The sequence below is a fragment of the Dipteris shenzhenensis genome, chromosome 5 (assembly GCF_047967505.1).
Source record: "Dipteris shenzhenensis isolate YYH24624 ecotype China chromosome 5, Dip_SZ_1.0, whole genome shotgun sequence".
NCBI classification, from domain to species: domain Eukaryota; kingdom Viridiplantae; phylum Streptophyta; class Polypodiopsida; order Gleicheniales; family Dipteridaceae; genus Dipteris; species Dipteris shenzhenensis.
Window position 1 is genome coordinate 60,495,093 of NC_141600.1, and position 18,134 is coordinate 60,513,226.

General features: G+C 42.2%; 1 protein-coding gene and 1 long non-coding RNA gene across 2 annotated transcripts in view; one reads left to right on the forward strand and one right to left on the reverse strand.

Annotated features, from left to right (window-relative positions):
• Positions 1-18,134, forward strand: part of LOC147902266 (SNARE-interacting protein KEULE-like) — a 107,091-nt gene that overhangs the window by 49,274 nt on the left and 39,683 nt on the right. Inside the window, exons 5-12 of the mRNA XM_087374837.1 lie at positions 961-1,011; positions 1,214-1,310; positions 1,448-1,480; positions 5,946-6,074; positions 9,434-9,631; positions 10,116-10,199; positions 10,373-10,468; positions 10,558-10,634. Coding sequence (XP_087230963.1) covers positions 961-1,011; positions 1,214-1,310; positions 1,448-1,480; positions 5,946-6,074; positions 9,434-9,631; positions 10,116-10,199; positions 10,373-10,468; positions 10,558-10,634 — 765 coding nt within the window. The remainder of the gene's footprint in view (positions 1-960; positions 1,012-1,213; positions 1,311-1,447; positions 1,481-5,945; positions 6,075-9,433; positions 9,632-10,115; positions 10,200-10,372; positions 10,469-10,557; positions 10,635-18,134) is intronic.
• LOC147902268 (uncharacterized) lies at positions 3,382-4,162 on the reverse strand. The gene is made up of 3 exons (XR_015541010.1): positions 4,051-4,162; positions 3,673-3,954; positions 3,382-3,580 (listed from the first exon to the last, which is right to left on the reverse strand). It is a non-coding gene; the product is annotated as an uncharacterized LOC147902268 (long non-coding RNA).

Sequence of the window (18,134 nt, forward strand, 5' to 3'; positions counted from 1 at the left end):
GAGCGTGTGTGTCAGACTAGCCATAGCAACCAAGCAGGCTGCCATGTCATTGTTGTCAATGCTGTCAATGCAGCCTGCGTGGACATAGGGCATTGACGCCAACAGAAGTTCGGTCCTTGGGCAGGCAACCTTAGGCATCATGTGCTTATGTAGCAGCATAGGATCATTATCATGGATGCCAAGTAGCAAGATATGTTTCATGTAAGGCTGCTCGGGCTTATCCTTAAATAGCAAGCAGGATGCCTCTGAAGAAAGAAAACACTCTCTTTGTAAAAGGGGTTGGGGGGCTCCACAACCTAACTATGTCTGCTTTGGTTACCCTCTTTCTTTCAGTTGTGGAAGGATGTATGCAAGTCTTCCTCATCATTGGAAGCAGTTCGGTTACTTGTATGCACAGGGCATCCTCAAATAGCAAGCAGGATGCCTCTGAAGAGAGAAAACACTCTCTGTAAAAGGGGTGGGCTGGGGGGGTTCCGCAACCTAATTATAGGGCTTATCTTCAAATAGCAAGCAGGAGACCTCTGAAGAAAGAAAACACTCTCCGTAAAAGAGGGGGGGGGGGGGGGATCCGCAACCTAATCATGTCTTATTTGGTTACCCTCTTTCTTTCAGTTATGGAAGGTTGTATACAAGTCTTCCTCCTCATTGGAAGGAGTCCGTTACTTGTATGCACAGGGCCTCCGTCATTAATAAGATTTTTTTTGTTGGACATGTAAGCACTTTTTTTGAAAGTTGCCTTCGTCTTTTGCAAAGCAAAGTCTGAATCCCTTGAATTTTATGGATCCAACATTGCAAACATGGTTTTTCTAAATCCTCCAGTTCTCCTATATGAAATATTTCCATACAATGAAGAGCTTGATTTAGGTGTCCGTACAGCATTTGTACTTTGCATATTATTGAAATTGTTGCTTTAGTCTTTTTCTTCAACATGCTATGCTTACTCCTTGTTGTGTGCTGCAGTGTGCAGAAGTTTAAGATGGACATGTCCGGGAAGGTTCCGCTGTACAAAATGTAAGCGCATCATCTGTCTTTGTAGTTGTGAGGAACCCATTGTACAAAATGAAGTTCAAGAGGGGCCAATAATGAGATTTTATGCACATGTGAAGTCTTGCACATAGGCACTGTGAAATTGGATATTTTCAGAAGATTCTGCCCCTGTTTTCCCTAGTAAAGGTAGAGATGGATCAATTCCATGATGCCTTTTTTGCTACAGGGCATATGTGTTCTTCAGCTCATCGGTATCGAAAGACATAGTACAAAGCATCAAAAGCGACACAGTTCTTCTTTCTCGGATTGCTGCTCTTAGAGAGGTTCAATCTTCTTATGGAAAGTTTACAGATTGTCCATTGCTAGACCTTTTGTTGCAGGAGCCAGGGGATTTTTGTTATTGTTTTCTAGAATAGCATTTTACTTTTGGAGGCTGATTAATTCCAGTAAATTGATGCAGATGAATCTGGAGTATCTAACGATTGATTCTCAAGTAAGAATATGAAATCTCTCTCTCTCTCTCTCTCTATATATATATATATATATATATATATATGCGATTGAGTACTAGTATTGAGTTTTGAGCTTTGAGCTTAGTTTATAGCGAGCCCTCTGCTTCAGCCCACATGAGTTACTCTGTGATTGTACTTTGTCTTAGGCCCTAGGGGCCTTCTGAATTGGGTAATGCATCTCTCTCTCTCTCTCGACAGCCAGGCAGACGCAGATTTGAGCAGTGTCACAAGAAACGTTTGTAGATTTTTACAGGCGTTTCGTCTAGAAACGCCTAAAAATACTTATTTTATAGAAGTTATATATATAATATACTTCAAAAATATTTTTTTAAAAATCCTCAGATTCTCTCTCTCTCTCTCAAAAGAGCTCTCAGACTCTCTCTCAAAAGAGCTCTCAGATATTCATATTGTGCACACAATGCACACACATATTACACAGTTGAAAGAGTAAAAAGATGCGTCACGCAGCCTATAGATTGAGGTTTACAAAGACACAGATCTTCCAGTTTACAAATTACTAAACTAATGCAAGTGCATATGGTTGCTAGCATATGCCATGGCCCATAGTTCAAACAATAAACTTTTAACTTTATAATTCAAATTTCAGAATCAAATTTCAAGATTCAAGATTCAAGATTCAAAATATAACAAACTGTATTATGTATTACAATTTACTGTTTACATCATACATGTAACATGCCATAATGATATACTGGTAACTGTATGGTGTAAACTGTATACATAATCAAAGCCCGTCGCTTGCAAGGTAGCTGCTAACAACTGCAGTGTACACAGTACACTCTAGAGTCTAGTCTCGACTCTCTAGAGCTAGGGACCGCTGCCCTCTCTAAGATCTGCTGCCTCATCACTGTCATCATCAGCACTAGAATCAGTAGATGGATCTACATCCTCTGTGGAGGAAGAGGAAGTGCCACCCTCGAACCAAGTAGGGGCTGGCAACTGATCTGAGTCCTCTGAGTCCGCACTGTCTACCAATGCTGCCTCCTCCTCTGGCTCATCTCTGCCTGGACGTCCTCGGGATGACGATGCAAGAACAGATACCTGTGATCCCCCGCGTGAGGCTCGTGCTCGACGTTGATAACGATGAATCTGGGATGTCCTTGTATCCTCTGCAACAGTAGCAGCACGTACTCGTGGTGCACGAGCTTGAGCCATCGAACGTGTCTGACGTCGGAATCGAAGCATATCTTGTCGTAGGGACTCGTAAGCATCGTCATTCTCTCGACTGTGCTGGATGATGGACATGTCGACATGTTCTAGCTTGATCTTGTCAGGATTGACTTGCTTGAGCTTCCACTCGATGCTACCGGTACCATCTGCAGACCTGTACTTCTCAAGTAGACGTAGGTTGGCATTGACATATACCAACCTATTGAGCTGCTCTACGCTCAACCTGACATAGTTTACAAAGCATAAAGAAGTCAATTCTCACGACTTAAGAATTGTTTTTCAAAATGTTACAAGCTTGAGGCTATACTATATAGCCTATAAATAAGAACTATAAGAAGTTAGAACGAACTTGTTTCTCTTCCTGGTGTGTATGTCTGTACATATGCTCCATATCCTCTCAGTTGGACCTGATGTGCAATCTTGCGAAAGGATGCGGAGAGGTAAGTTCTGCAATGAGGGATTCAAAATTCCAAATTTCTCCCACCAAGTAAGAGCCAACAGCCTGTTGTCTCTTTCCTTGGCAATTGCACAGTAGAAATGACCCATGTCATTGTGGAACTCCACTATGTCCTCTTCAATGCTATTGCAATTTGCAATACCGAAGAAGACAATATAAATAATTAGATAAATCCTAAATGATAATACAAAGTTGAAAGCACTTAGAAGTTAGTAGTGAGCAGGCTGCAAACTTGTACGCCATGCTACCTCACCTATTCTGGACCGATGAGTCGCATACTTTCTCCAAGTATTGGGTCCATCCGTTCACAAGCACCCGATCATTCCATTTAGTAGGCTCCTTCCACAAGGGATGGAGCATATGTGCAACAGTGTGGATTGGCCTATGAAACCAATCCCATCTCTTCCTCCAAATTCCTAATATGTCATCCTTTCTGAAAATTTACCAAAAGGAATCAAGTTAGAGGCTAGACTCTAGAGCTAGGAGAATTGAGTATTGAACTTACAAGTTTCAACTTATATGTACCTGCTCTGGTTGAGGATCTCAATAGGACAATCCTCCGTTGCTTTTCGAAGCTTCAGCATGAACTCGTATAGCAAGCCCATAGTACAACCCTCATGGTCAAAGAGTCGAAGCACGAAGTACAAGGGCTCTATGGACATCTGAATGCAAAGGGCTTCCTGCCAAAACTGATTTTCAAAGCCAATCCCCTCGACATTTTGTCCAGCAGGCAATCTCGAGTCACTTCAATCCAGCCAATCTGAACTGGTCATCATGCGACGAAGGCTCTCTTTGGTCTTAACCAGCCTACAAATGATAAAGTTTAAACAAATTTAAACAATGAATAATTTGAGGAATTGATCTTTGAATGATGAAAATTGAATCATGATTCATGAATCATACCTGCTAAGAACCAGGAAGATGTAGCCAAAGCGTGTCTTTGAGGGTCTCAATAGCTCCCACTTACACTCCCTTCTGAATAGGGCCAGTGCATGTGGCTTACGAGTGATATAAGTCAAAGCGTGTCTTTGAGGGTCTCAATAGCTCCCACTTACACTCCCTTCTGAATAGGGCCGGTGCATGTGGCTTACGAGTGATATAAGTCACTAGCTGCATTGCTTTTTCAACCACACTAGACACCCAAGGCAGCTTTCCAATATCCTCCATCATCAAATCAAGAGAGTGTGAGGCACAAGGTGTCCATACTATCTTGGGATACTTCTCCTCAAGAAGACTTCCCATTCTCTTGCAGTTGGAGTCATTATCGGTGATGACTTGCACCACATTGTCCTCACCAACCTCCTTGATGGCTGCCTCAATATGACCCCATATCCACCCTCCGGTGATGTGAAGGCCGGCATGTGAGGCATCAACCACCCTCAAGAATATGCTTCCCACACAACTAGTGACCAAGATATTAATCATGTGTCTCCTCTTCGTGTCACTCCATCCATCGGAGACTATGGTGCATCTATACCGACTCCAAGCTTCCTTGAGTCCCTCCATGTCTTTCTTGATTAATCCCACTTGCTTCTTCAAATGTGTGGTTCGGAGAGTCTCAGAACTAGCAGGTGTAAGGGATGATGCTCTTGCTCTACCAGCAGCTACAAGTGCATGATAAAACTTCTTGTAGGCAGGAGTCCTTGTAGACTCTAGAGTAGAGGGTAGAGTAGAGAGTAGAGGCTAGAGGAGAGTAGAGGGTAGAGTAGAGTAGAGTAGAGGGTAGAGTAGAGTAGAGTAGAGTAGAGTAGAGTAGAAAAGAGTAGAGTAGAGGGTAGACCGTAGAGGAAAGTAGAGGGTAGACCGTAGAGACTAGGGTAGAGGGTAGAGTAGAGTAGAGTAGAGTAGAGGCCCGAGGGTAGAGTAGAGAGTAGAGAGTAGAGGAGAGCAGAAGGTGGAGTAGAGGGTAGAGTAGATGGTAGGCACTAGGAGGCTGGAGCAAGGCAAGCAATGGAGCGGCGCGGGAGGAGCGAAAAAACGAAAACGGCGGCCAAAATCAGAAAGAAACCCGTCGCGGCGGATTTTTGGACAGGCAGACGTTTCGCCCTAACTGCGCGTTTCGGGCGTTTCTAAGAAACGTTTCGTCTAGAAACGTTTCTTCGCGTTTCGGTGCCCCGAAACGCGTTTTTTGGTGACACTGGATCTGAGACATTTTTGCTTCTCATAGACGAGTCATCACAGAGCTGGGTTTGGGATTCTGAGTTCCAGTTCTAGCTCTCATCCTACTTCAGATAGCACATGATATGATATGATATGATATGACATGTTTTGTATTTGATTTTGCTTGAGCTTTTTAGCTCTTTATTTCAGCATAGTACTCAGCAAGGGCCTTAGTGCGCCCTTTATGGCTTGTATGAGGTTCCCTTTGGTGTAGTCTGTACTCTGTCCGATAGGCCCACGAGGCCTCTTGTGGACTTAATATGCCTTTCTTTCTTTCTTTCTTTCTCTCTCTCTCTCTCTCTCTCTCTCTCTCTTCTCTAACACCACCCACTCCCCCATGTGGTACCCAATGGACTCTGGCTTACATCTAGATGTGGGTCTGAGTATTGCAGATGTTGATATTTTATTTCTGTCTTCTCACAACTATCTTTTGGGCATTGTCTCCCATTGTTTCTAAACCTGGGGTCTTTCTGCTTTTTCTGGTCTTTTTGTAATCTCTATTTCAAATTGTAATATTTGCTGTATTCTAATATGTAAGAAATGGGGTTCTGCTATCCTACCTGTAAGTGGAGCTGATTACTTGCTTCAATCACTAGAGGTCTTGATCATATTCTCTATAATATTGTTGCTAAATGCAGGCATTCTCAACGGATAATGGGAGAGCTTTGGAGCAACTGTTTGGAGAGCATAGCGAGGGGAGCCGAGACTATGAGGCTTGTCTTGATACGATCGCTTCTCGGCTTGCCACTGTCTTTGCATCACTTAAGGTTTGTTAAGAGATACCATCTCCAGAAATGTTTTATTCATATCCTCTTTTGGCTCTTAGCCTATTAGATGCAGCTACAGAAGGTTGGGAAGGTTCGAAAGGTTGATCCCAAATTCTGGAACTGAAATGATACCTGTCTTTAGAGTTATCTCTGTAGATGATTCCAGGAACATGTGAAAATTAGATATATGCTTTTCTTTTGCCTTGGACCGGATAGCTGCAGCCATATACTTGTAATGAGATTGTGTCAAAGCATCTGACATATTTGTTATATTGACAAGTGCAATGGATTTTATATGATTCGATGCTATCCTTGAATGGATGCATGAATAGGTCTGCTTTTTTGTACCCTAGCCAAAGAAATCTCTGTCTTTGTTTTGCCATGTGATGCTATATTCATCTATAATGAACAAAGATTGTGAATTCTTTATTTAACATTGCTGTACCGCAGTTGACTATTACGACGATAAAAAAGAGACAGACATTTCAAAGCATTCGTTATTTTTGTTGCAAGAAGTTCAAACTTCCCTAAGAAAATGCAAACTCTTGGAACATGCCTCTCTTTTTTCTTTTTTGGGCTTTTGGGGTTGATGAGAATAAATAGGAATGCCATAGTAATGTGCTATTTATTTATTTTGGATCTATGGAACCTTCGGAATCTAGTCGTCTACAACATGATGCCGCAGAATCAACTGATGCAGTAGATAATTCAGCAAATTATAGCGCTTGATATGTCTCAAGTTAACCTAGGTAGCTTGTAGCTAACCTAGCCTATTTACTTAGGCATAATAGGTATCAACCAAGGTGAATATCCCTGGAGACTATGGAATCATGTACCTGTGTCTATGAGGAATCATGTACCTGGTGTCTATGAGGATGTCTAGGGTGACTTACTAACCTTGCTAAATATACCCATAGGTGCTGAGGCTGTATAAGTGGCTTGAACCTCATTTTCTGGCTAGCAATCAGTGTGGTGCTGGACTCCGTAGTGGTAGCTCATGAAGTTAGACATGACCATGACACACACTTGGGGTGTGTCGTGGTTGTATGAGAAACCAATGGCTTCCTGCTTGCTGTCCTCTTTGGCAGGATGACCCTAGATGTTCAGCACTTGGGGTCTTATGGTGGATGTGAGCTAGACACTAGATCATTTTGTTGTCTAACTAACATGTTAACTCTTAGTCGGGTATCTACCAGGTGTATTTGGGGACTATGAGAGCCAGCTTCTAGAAGCAACTTGGAGAAGATGAAGTTTCCTCTTAGGCATGGTTGCAGTTTTGTATGGAAGGTTTTGTATAAGAGGAGTAATGGTACTAGTGGCATACAAGAAAAAATTAATGTACATTAGGTTCGTGCCATTGCTTTAAATTTCCCTCCCTAAAATTATATTAGATGATAAATAATGCCCATTGTCTGGGCCTCCAACTGAAGCCATGGTTGGAGGCATGGAGGAGCCCTAACTAGCGGCCAGATCTGCCAGTTGTTCCCAGCATCTGTTGGATATTTTATTCTCTCTCTTGGGCCCGTTTTGCTCACATCTGCGGAGGTACACACTTGTCTCTATTTGCTGTTTCTGTCTTCTTCATGCTATAGATTGGGAATTCATTTATCAGAGTACTATTGAATGTGTTTCAGAGAGAGTTCGTTTCTTTTCCTAGGTGCTACAGCAAGCACTTCCATCTCTGACAGCGTTTGGGCCTAGGCTGTATGGGCTACTTACTAAAGTTGAAACTTAAAAGTTATACCCATGAACAGTGAAGTTTATTTTTGTTAAAAAACATGTAGGCTGCTAGTGTGTAGATATTAATAGTACAAGCAATCTATAGAAGCTGGACTGTAGGCAGCATTTGGGTCTTGGCTGTAACACATTGTTACAAAAGCTGAAACTTAAATGTTATACTCATGGACAACGAAGTTATGAAAGTCAACATAGATGCTAGAACATGAAACATATATGTGCATAATATTACACCTTAAGTCCCAAGCTCTAAATTCTAACTGATAATTGACATCTAGAATTTCAAAATCCAAAATTGAACTTTCACATCAAACTATCGTCCAATTTCCAATCATCATAGAGGGGCTGTATTTGTGAGACCAAACCTCCTCTCAGGCTGCCACAACATGAGACTGGGCTCCTTTGCATGAAATGCCTTACTTAGAAGGAAGTAGTCATCTTCAAAATCTCCCAAGGATCTAAATGCATCTAGCCTATCTCGCCCGTCAAACACTAGACCAAGTCCCTCCTGATTAATTATGGTCTGACGACCTGTAAGAATTGTCACATCATCGTGTATTGAAGATGGAATCATCTGACATATGGAGAGTGATGGTACTCCACCTACCTAGCATTCGTAGCCTGCAGCTCCAACCTGGCAGTCGTGACAATCAGCTATCCATTGTTAGTTTGGTTGTTGCCTCTACATAGAGGCTAAGTCTTGTTGAGCAGCAGCAGACAGCCAGTTGGCAGCAAGGCTCTCAATATCAGAGTCAAGTGGATTCAATCATACCTCCATCCATGCCATCAACGATAGAGTAGGACTCGGGTAATTATTTTTGAGTGAGCATGCATATTCTTAGGAAGCACTTGCTACTTTTGATGTACGAGGATTGTAATCCTAGCTAGCTTGCACCTGACTTGGGTGACCTATGTATCTACATGTAATAGGTTTTGTGCAAGGTAGGTACCCTTGACATGTAAGGGACCTTTGTAACTAACGTGATGCCATAGTTGCAACTCATGCTATCTTGGTGGATGCAAGAGAGGACAATTCCTCTACTTGTGGCCATGCTTGTGGTGGCAACAGACACTCGCCGTCATGTCTTTGGTTCTCCTTGGAATGAGTTGAGCAATTTAAATTTGGTCTTTTAAATTCTCTAGATATTGTTTTGCATGTAGTCTCCGTTTGATTGGTTGTGATGCAGAGTTGGGCCTTGCTGCTGGCTTTATTTCCTCCACACTTGATACTTCGTTCAAAATTTTGGTAGAGCTCATAGCTAATGCTTCTTCATATGCCTAAGGAGTGAATCTTCACTGTTGAATGAGTTCTTGAGTTCATGAACAAACTTGTCATCTTTGTTTTTTTCAAAAATTTGTTTTGTGAGTAATCTGATTCTAGGTTAGCATGGTTGGTCCTGTAAAATTGATTCTGAGTTGTTTTTTCATATCTTTAGTACTACCTCAATGAGGTTGAAGCTTCATATCTGAAACTTAGTTGGAGTGTTTGCTTCTGTGAGGAATTTGAGGTTTGGTTTGATTTCCATTTTCATTATCGGTTTCAATAACTTAGATTGCCTATGATTCTAGAAGCCATGTGTTTCTGATTATCGATGAAATACATTTATTGCAATTGCATATAGGAGTTTCCAGTTGTCAGATATCGGGCAGCCAGGTCAGCAGCTGCAGATGCAGCCACTGCAACAACTGCTCGGGATATAGTGCCAACCAAGCTGGCAGCAAGTTTTTGGGATCGGCTTCAAAGATACAAAAACACTTTGTCCAACTTTCCAAAGGATGAAACATGCGAGCTTGTGATTGTTGATCGGTCTATTGACCCGGTGCGTGGTGTACCTTCTGAATGTTGAAGGTGTGCTCATAATTGAATGTTTTAACTGATCGAAACACTAAAAGGGAATGTCTGTTTGTAACAAATAATTATGAATGTGTTAAATATTCAAATCTATTTCCATTTGGGGTAGGTGTGATAATTTTCTTTACTTCTAGGTAGATGTCATAAGTGCTAACCTTGTGTGTGTGCGCTTTAGTTTTATGATCTTGTATTTGCTGGTCTCCATTTGGGGACAGCCTCTTGTAATATAGAATTACATGGATTTCACAGGAAAAAAAGTGTTGAGTGTGTGTGTGTGTGAATAAATACATACATAAATGACAAGATATATCCCCTGCCCGTCCCCAAAGAGAGAACTTCTATTAAGCACGACTAGCCTTTAACATAGCTTAGGTATCAATCAAAATCTCTACCACTGGAAGGGAGAGATGCCATGTTGTAGACTGAAGTTTGAGGTTTGACTAATTGTGAAGATTGCACCTGTGATACATGAGTGGACTTATGATGCCATGTGCCACGACCTGCTAAATATGGAAGGCAACAAGTATGTGTATGAGGTATACAAACTTGCCTCTCTAAGGAAGAGTTTCTGCAAGTTTATCATAAATTCAAATGGTTTAATTCCTGCTCAATTTATATTTCTCAAGAAGGTCGAAGTTTATGGTACAAAGCTAAGTGTTACTGTTTGCACATCAGGGTTGTAACACCGCGTTCGTTTCTTTTACCACAGATAACAACAAATACTGGCAGGCCAGAACGAAAGGAAGTTCTTCTTGAAGAGCATGATCCAATATGGGTGGAATTAAGGCATCTTCACATCGCTGATGTGAGATGAGGCTTCAGATTGCAATTCACATTGCTTACTTCTTCTAGATAGTCCGTGAGAATACATAAAACTGAAATTTGGGTGTGCAGGTCAATATACAATTGGATCAGAAAATGAATACTTTGAGGGAAAAGAACAAGGCTGCTCAGATACGACTTGGTTCAAAGTATGATCCCAGTTCTTTGGCACTCAGCATTTACTTTTTCTCCTTCTTGATACTGCTTCAGGTTTCTGTATGTAAGCATTAGCTTACTGAATGAAAGAAAATACTGCTTATGGCAGACTTGAAACTTTTACCCAAAAAGAAAAATGCATGCATGACGGCACACAACGACCCCAATCCTCACTTTCATGCCATGCAACTGCTGGGAACATAGAACATGATCAATGCACTCCCATAGAGGGAAAAATGGGACTTGCTTGGATGAATGCTTATATGGCATGCAACATCATGAATCATGTCCAACAATGAGGTCACACAAGCTAGATTGCTGCCTTTAGAGTTGGTGCATAGTGTAATGGCAAGCTATATGATAGATATTTGTACTTAGCATAGGCATCAAAATACTGTCATGAAATACTTGTCACCTTTATAGACTACGCCACAGGAAAAAAAGGTGTATTTCATGAAGAGTTTTCTTGACAGGTTTCAGGAATTAGTAGGAGGAGAAACTATCATGGGATGATAAAGAAACAAAGTCAACAACTTCCAAGCAAGTTCTTTCATCAATGCATACAAACCACTAAATCTCTTTTATGGCTACCACTGAAAGGATTGATTTTAAGCATGCGCGAATAGAAGAAGATGAACTGTATTAGCTTATCAATGTTATTGAATTAGAGCAAAACTAAATGAAAGTAAGCAGAAGCAAAGAATTCCTTAGAGGAGTGCTCTTTGGAAGGTGGGGTCGCGAGATCAACACGCCCCCATTGTGAAGTCCTTGCGTACGCACGGACTTTGAGCAGGTAAAGCAAGGCAGAGGAGATGAGTGCAGGGTGGGGGTGCTGGTGCACTTTTGTTTCTTCCTTTTCCTTTACCTTCAATTCTCCCACGTACTATAGAACACACACACACACACAAGCACACTTTTTTTGGGGGGGGTGAAACACACACTTTTTGGTAAAATCCAGTGTATCTATATTCTCATAAATTTACAAGATGGGATGTCTCCCACACACTGACATGAGACTCCAAACTAGAGCCCAATGGAAAAACTCAAAAACAGATAGAGAACACTTCAAGGCTAGTAGCATCCAAGTCCCTTGCAGCAAAACTGTCATATAAGGATTGCTTGAGGGACATTCTGAAGAAAATATATGCTTGAGGAAACTGTTGACCCATCGTGGAATGCAGTCTCTGAGTCCAAATGGTCCATAGTACCCAAAAGCGAGTCCAGTGAAAGAAGAGGAGGAATGGAGACATCTGAGATGAGAGGCATCCAAAGCACATTTTTTGGTGCTAATTGTGAGCCCTCTTCACCATGACCCCCTTTGCACTGTTGCCCCGCTCTATACTTTAAAAAAAAAAAAAGTGAAATCTTATATTTCTGTGTCACACACACACACACACACACACACACACACTTTTTTTTTTTTTGGGGTAATATCCAGTGCATATATTTATATGATCATAAATTTACATGATGGGAGGTCTCCAAAATGGAGAGTATCCCAAAGTTCAGAAGCATCACACACACTTTTTTTTTTGGTGAAACCAGTAACTATAAAATTAACATGAAATCAATGTACATGACATTAGACTCCAAAGGAGAGCCTAATGAAAGAACTCAAAAATAGTGAGAAAACACTTCAAGGCTAGTAGCATCCAAGTCCCTCGCAGCATAACTATCATATAAAGATTGCTTGAGGGACATTCTGAAGAAAGCATATGCCTTAGGATTGTTGTCCCATCCTAAAATGCAATCTTTGTGTCCAAATAGTCCATAGTACCCAAAAGCGAGCTCAGTGAAAGAAAAGGAGGAATGGAGACATCTGAGGTGAGAAGCATCCAAACATCCAGAAGAGTTTCCCGAATCGGATAGAGGAAAACCGGAGCCGTAGCAAATGAGAGACATGAGTGATTAAGATTCGAGAGTGCGGGCAAGACCATAACAAATGGGGAACTGTCTCATGGCGATGAGAGCAACGGGGGTAGGAAGAGAAAGCAATATGGTGTGCTTCCAATTTCACCCCAATGGAAAAAGCTCCCACTATACATCTCCAAAAGAAAAGCCTCTATTTCAATGGCAATTTGGCTTTCCAAATTTTCTTGAGGATAAAGGCCTATCCAAATTCCAAAGAGTGTTGGCACGCTTGTTAATCCATGGCGGTGGAAGAGAAAGCAATATGGTGTGCTTCCAATTTCACCCCAATGGAAAAAGCTCCCACTATACATCTCCAAAAGAAAAGCCTCTGTTTCAATGGCAATTTAGCTTTCCAAATTTTCCTGAGTTTTGATTGCCACCAAGATAAAGGCCTATCCAAATTCCAAAGAGTGTTGGCATGCTTATCAATCCATGGCGATGGAAGAAGAAATCTGTAGACCATCGAAGATGTCAAATTATGCATTGAAAGTGAACAGGTAGCAGGAGACAAGGAAATCTGATTCCAGTCCAGTAATATGTCCTGAACAAACAACGGAGGAACAGGAACAAATGGCTGCGACATAGTTGTAAGTATTCTCCAAATGGGCCTATGATGCAGACCCAAGGGGAATGTCCTGCAAGCTTGTGGAAATGAGAGCACATAATCATGTTGATCCACCACATCTCCGACAAATCTTATGCCCAATTTCATAAGATTATATGCTTTAATTGGTGCCTGTAAAGCAAGAGGCGATTCAAACACCTTGCACCAATGGATGCTTTCCAAACGAAGAGAGTTACCATGATCAAGCACCTGACCATTTAGCATAAGAGAGAATTCTCTTCCAGTCATGATTAAAAGCAGTAGAAATAGGACTGCGAGGAATTTTCCCCTGAAATGTGGTCATGACTGCTTCCCAGTGATTTGTAATCCAATGCCCATATGCATGGGACTTCATGTTTCCACACATAACTGCTAGCATAATAGCCCATGGCTGTTTTTGCTGAAAGAAATCAGCAATCATAGTGCTCTTTCTTGCCAACATATGAAACTGAAGATTGAGAATATTCAGTCCGCCATGAGTCTTGGGAGAACAAACAGACTGCATGGGAAGTAGTCGCAAAGCCTTTTTGTGAGATTTGCTTATCCAAAATATCTCCATAGCCTGGGACATATAGGAAGCCAAATGCTTAAAAGACCAGTGAAGAAGAGGCAAGTAAAATTGCACATATGCCATAATGATAGACTGGACTATCCGAAGTCGAACATGTAGAGGCCAAGTTGACAAGTGCCAGTATTCCAGCTTCTTGTTAATCTTTTGAAGCACCCATTTAAGCTGTTGTTGAGGGGTTGTTGTTGAGGGGTTATATTCCAGCCAATGGGATACTCTAAATGCCTCACAATGGTCTGGGAAGAAAGAATGTGGCCTGACCAGAGAAGTGCATGCCAATCAGCTTCTTTCAATGCTAGAAGATTCGATTTCTGAAAAATGATATGCAGTCCAGCAGCTATGCCAAAATCATTCAAAGTATGCATCAAATGACAGAGGTCACTTTGAGAATTCGTGGGCATGAAATATGAATCATCAGCATATGCATGTGCAAGAAACGGCTGTGCCCCTGGAATTTGCAAGCCATGAAGCTGTCCTGTATTTGCAAGATGGTCCATATGCAACAATAACGGATGAGTAGCAATGGCATACAGTAGGGAGCTAAGAGGGCATCCCTGTCTCACTGAACGGGTCATAGTCCATGTCCTTGACAACCCACTACCAAGCAGACACTGTGCAGTGGCATGAGAATACAACTAGTAAATAACATGAATGAGCCGAGGGCCAAATCCCAATTTATGTATTGTCTGAGAAATAAAATCCCAATGGACAGTATCAAATGCTTTCGCAATGTCCACTTGCAGAATGAGAACATCTTGTTTAGAATATTTGGCATACTCAATTGCAAGCAAAACATTGGATATATTGTCAGTAATCTGTCTTCTGGGAACAAACCCATACTGCCTGGGATGAAGTGCGGCGTGCAAGATAAATCGAACCCTAAGGACAATCATCTTGGCAATGAGTTTGTGGATGACTGGCATAAGAGATATGGGCCGCCAATCAGCCATTGTCTCACACAATCTTTTTTTGGGGATCAATTTGACAAGCCCATGTTTCCAAGAAGGGGGAAGAGATTATTCTGCCCAAGCATGATTGATCATAAGAAGAAGAGTGTGCTTGAGATCACCCAAAATGCATGGAAGAATTCAACAGTCAATCCATCCCAACCAGGAGAGCTGCCTTTACGTAAATGATTCAAATCATCATCTAGTTCCTTAAGCATAAATGGCTGCTCCAATGCATGAGCATGTTCCCGAGACAATATAGACTGAACATGCATAAGAAATTGAGATCTAGCTGCATTCACTTGCATCGAATAATTAGGCTGAGGAGAAAAGAGATGCTGGAAATGACTAGAGCATTGCGATTCCAGTTCTGATTTGGAGGTGGTCCAGGTGTCATCATCCTACACACTTTTTTTTTGGGTAAAATCCAGTGCATTGTATTTATATTCTCATAGCTTTACAAAATGGGAAGTCTCCAAAATGGAGAGTATCCCAAAGATCAGAAGCATAAAAAGAAAAGCTCTATGCAAGAAGCATGTATATCACCCTCATGGCAGGCATCATATAAAGATTGCCGCAATGAGGCTCTGAAAGATTCATATGACTTGTGAATCTGGCGGCCCAAGTATGCCAAATTATGCTCATTCCAGATTTTCCAAAGAGCCCAATATCTCACCCATGAGAGAAATAGTGAGTATTGAGATAAAGTCCTCCTAAATCTGCCAAATAACCAAAAAAGTTTCCCAAATCTGTGACTCGGAAAACGGAGGCGAAGATGATCTGAAATTTTCCCAAGGAGGTTCCGAGAAGACGGGCAGTGCCAAAGCAAATGAGGGACAGTCTCTGATGGAGCCTGACACCGTAAGCATGTGGATGGTGCAATGTGGCGTTTGGCAAGTGTGATTCCCACTGACAATGTGCCGGTCATGCATCTCCAAAGAAAAAGTCTTTGTTTTAAAGGCATTTTACACCTCCATAATATTCGGAGATTCTTCCGCCACCATGAAAGGGGCTGCCTGATATGCCACAGAGTATTAGCATATTGATGAATCCATGGGGCAGGCTGAAGAAACTTGTAGGCTTTAATGGAGGTCAAAACAGGCAAAGGAATAGGATGAGAGCATGTAGCAGAGGGGTGCAATTGCCAATCCATAAGCCTGTCTGTGTCAGCCACAGGAGGAATAGGTAGAAAAGGATGCAAGAGATCAGCAATTTTCTTCCATATCAACCTATGATGCATTCCCAATGCATAAGAGGCAGTGGCTTGAGGAAAAGATAAGACATAGCCCTGATCATCTACCACATCATTGATGTATCTGATTCCCAATTTCATGAGATTATATGCCCGAACAGGTTCCTGTAAAGCAAGTGGAATGTCAAAGATGGCACTCCAATGAATACTTTCTTTCCTCATCGAGTTTGTCCCTGAGCGATTATCAGGAGCCCATTTGACCTTAGAAAGTACTTGTTTCCAGTCCAGTATCAGAGCAGTAGAGAAAGGGCAGCCAGGAATCTTCCCTACAAATCTCCCAATGACAACCTCCCAATGATCAGTAGTCCAATGGCCATAAGTAGATGTCCTCATGTTGACACACATGGATGCTATCATACAAGTCCATGGCTGTTGTTGATGGAAAAAAGTGTGGAGCATAGTCGCCTTCCTTGCAAGTACATGATATCTGATATTGAGAACATTAAGACCTCCATGCATCCTAGGAGAGCACACCATTTCCATCTTCAGCAGTCTCAATGCTTTCACAGCAGTTTTTGTCCTCCATAACAGCTCCATAGCTTGAGACATAAAGGCTGAAATATCCCTAGAGGACCAATGTAGCAAAGGGAGAAAGAACTGAACATAAGACATTACAATAGACTGTACTATTCTGAGCCTGACATGAAGTGGCCAAGTAGAAATTTTCCAATATTCCAATTTATGTTGAAGTCTTTGGAAGATCCATTTTAGCTGCTGCTTTCTGGTGATATGCCATCCTATAGGATATCCCAAATGCCTAACTACATCTTTAGAATGCACTACCTGACCTGGCCAGAGAATAGAATGCCAGTTACATTGTTTCAGGGGAAGCAATTTGGATTTGTCAAAGTTGACATGCAATCCCGCTGCTAATCCATACAATGATAATGTGGTCATAAGCATGCGGACTTCCCGGGGAGAGTTCTGTGGCATAAAGAAGGAATCATCAGCATATGCGTGTGCCCAAAAAGATGCAGCCCCAGGGATTTTAAGACCAGTCATCTGTCCTGTGTTTGTAAGATGATCAAGATACATCAAGAGGGGATGGGTCACAATACCATAGAAGAGAGCACTAAGGGGGCAGCCCTGTCTGACTGATCTACCCAATGTCCATGACCGAGATAGATGACTCCCAAGAATGCATTGAGAGGTAGAGCCAGAATAAAGCCAATAAATTGCATTTGCTATCTTGGGACCAAAGCCCAACTTTGTCATGGTTTGAGAGATAAAATCCCATTGAACAGTGTCAAATGCCTTAGTGATATCTACTTGCAATATGAGCACATCTTGATTCGAGTACTTAGCATATTCAATTGCAGTCAATGGGCTTGCGTAGATCTGGCAAGATAATGACAAGATCGGAGCATAGCTTTTCCTTAAGCTCTTCAAAGTCTGCAATTTCTTTGATACCCCACGTGAAAGGCACTCCTTTCTTCTGTAGAGCAGATGCTATCTTTGCAAAATAGCGGATGAACCGTCTGTAGTACGAGCACAAACCCAGAAAGCTACGTACTTCATTGATATTCTTCAATGATGGCTAATTGCTAATGGCTTCAACTTTGGCAGAGTCCATCCTGACTCCACCTTTGGATACTATGTGTCCCAGAAATTGGATCTCGTGCATGAAGAACTCACTCTTCTTGGCATTGATTAGCAACTTATGCTTCCTGAGATCTGAAAAGACAACTGCTGTGGAAAGGTCATTTCCCCATCTGTAAGCCCCCATATGAGGAGAGCATGGGGGAGGCGGACCTAGGATCTGATGGATGGTCACATGGGAAGCAATATGGCTGCCATGGGGGCAGGAGTCTGAGAGATCAAAGGCGGCTTGCAATGGATAGGTATGAGGGTAGGCACATCGACTGCATCAGGCCTTGTGTGTGTGTGTGTGGAACATGGCAAAAAGATAGCGCAGTAATGGCGGGGTATTCTAGGAGAGAAGGCAAGCTAGGTGGTGGAGCTTGTGGGCAGGAAGATGACCTGCAGCAAGCACTGTACATGGCACAGCATGGAGAGGGCAGCCAGCAACCAGAGTCAACTGTTTGGAGGCTGGTAGGGCTGGTCACAGCCAGCCTACCAGGCCTGGAACATGGCTAGACTATGGAGGGCCGGATCCCTCAAGGTGTAGAGGGCATATGCCCTGGTTTTATAGCCCCACAGGGCTGTGGGGAGGCAGGGCACAAGTCGGCCTGCATAGGGGCTGTGCCCGTG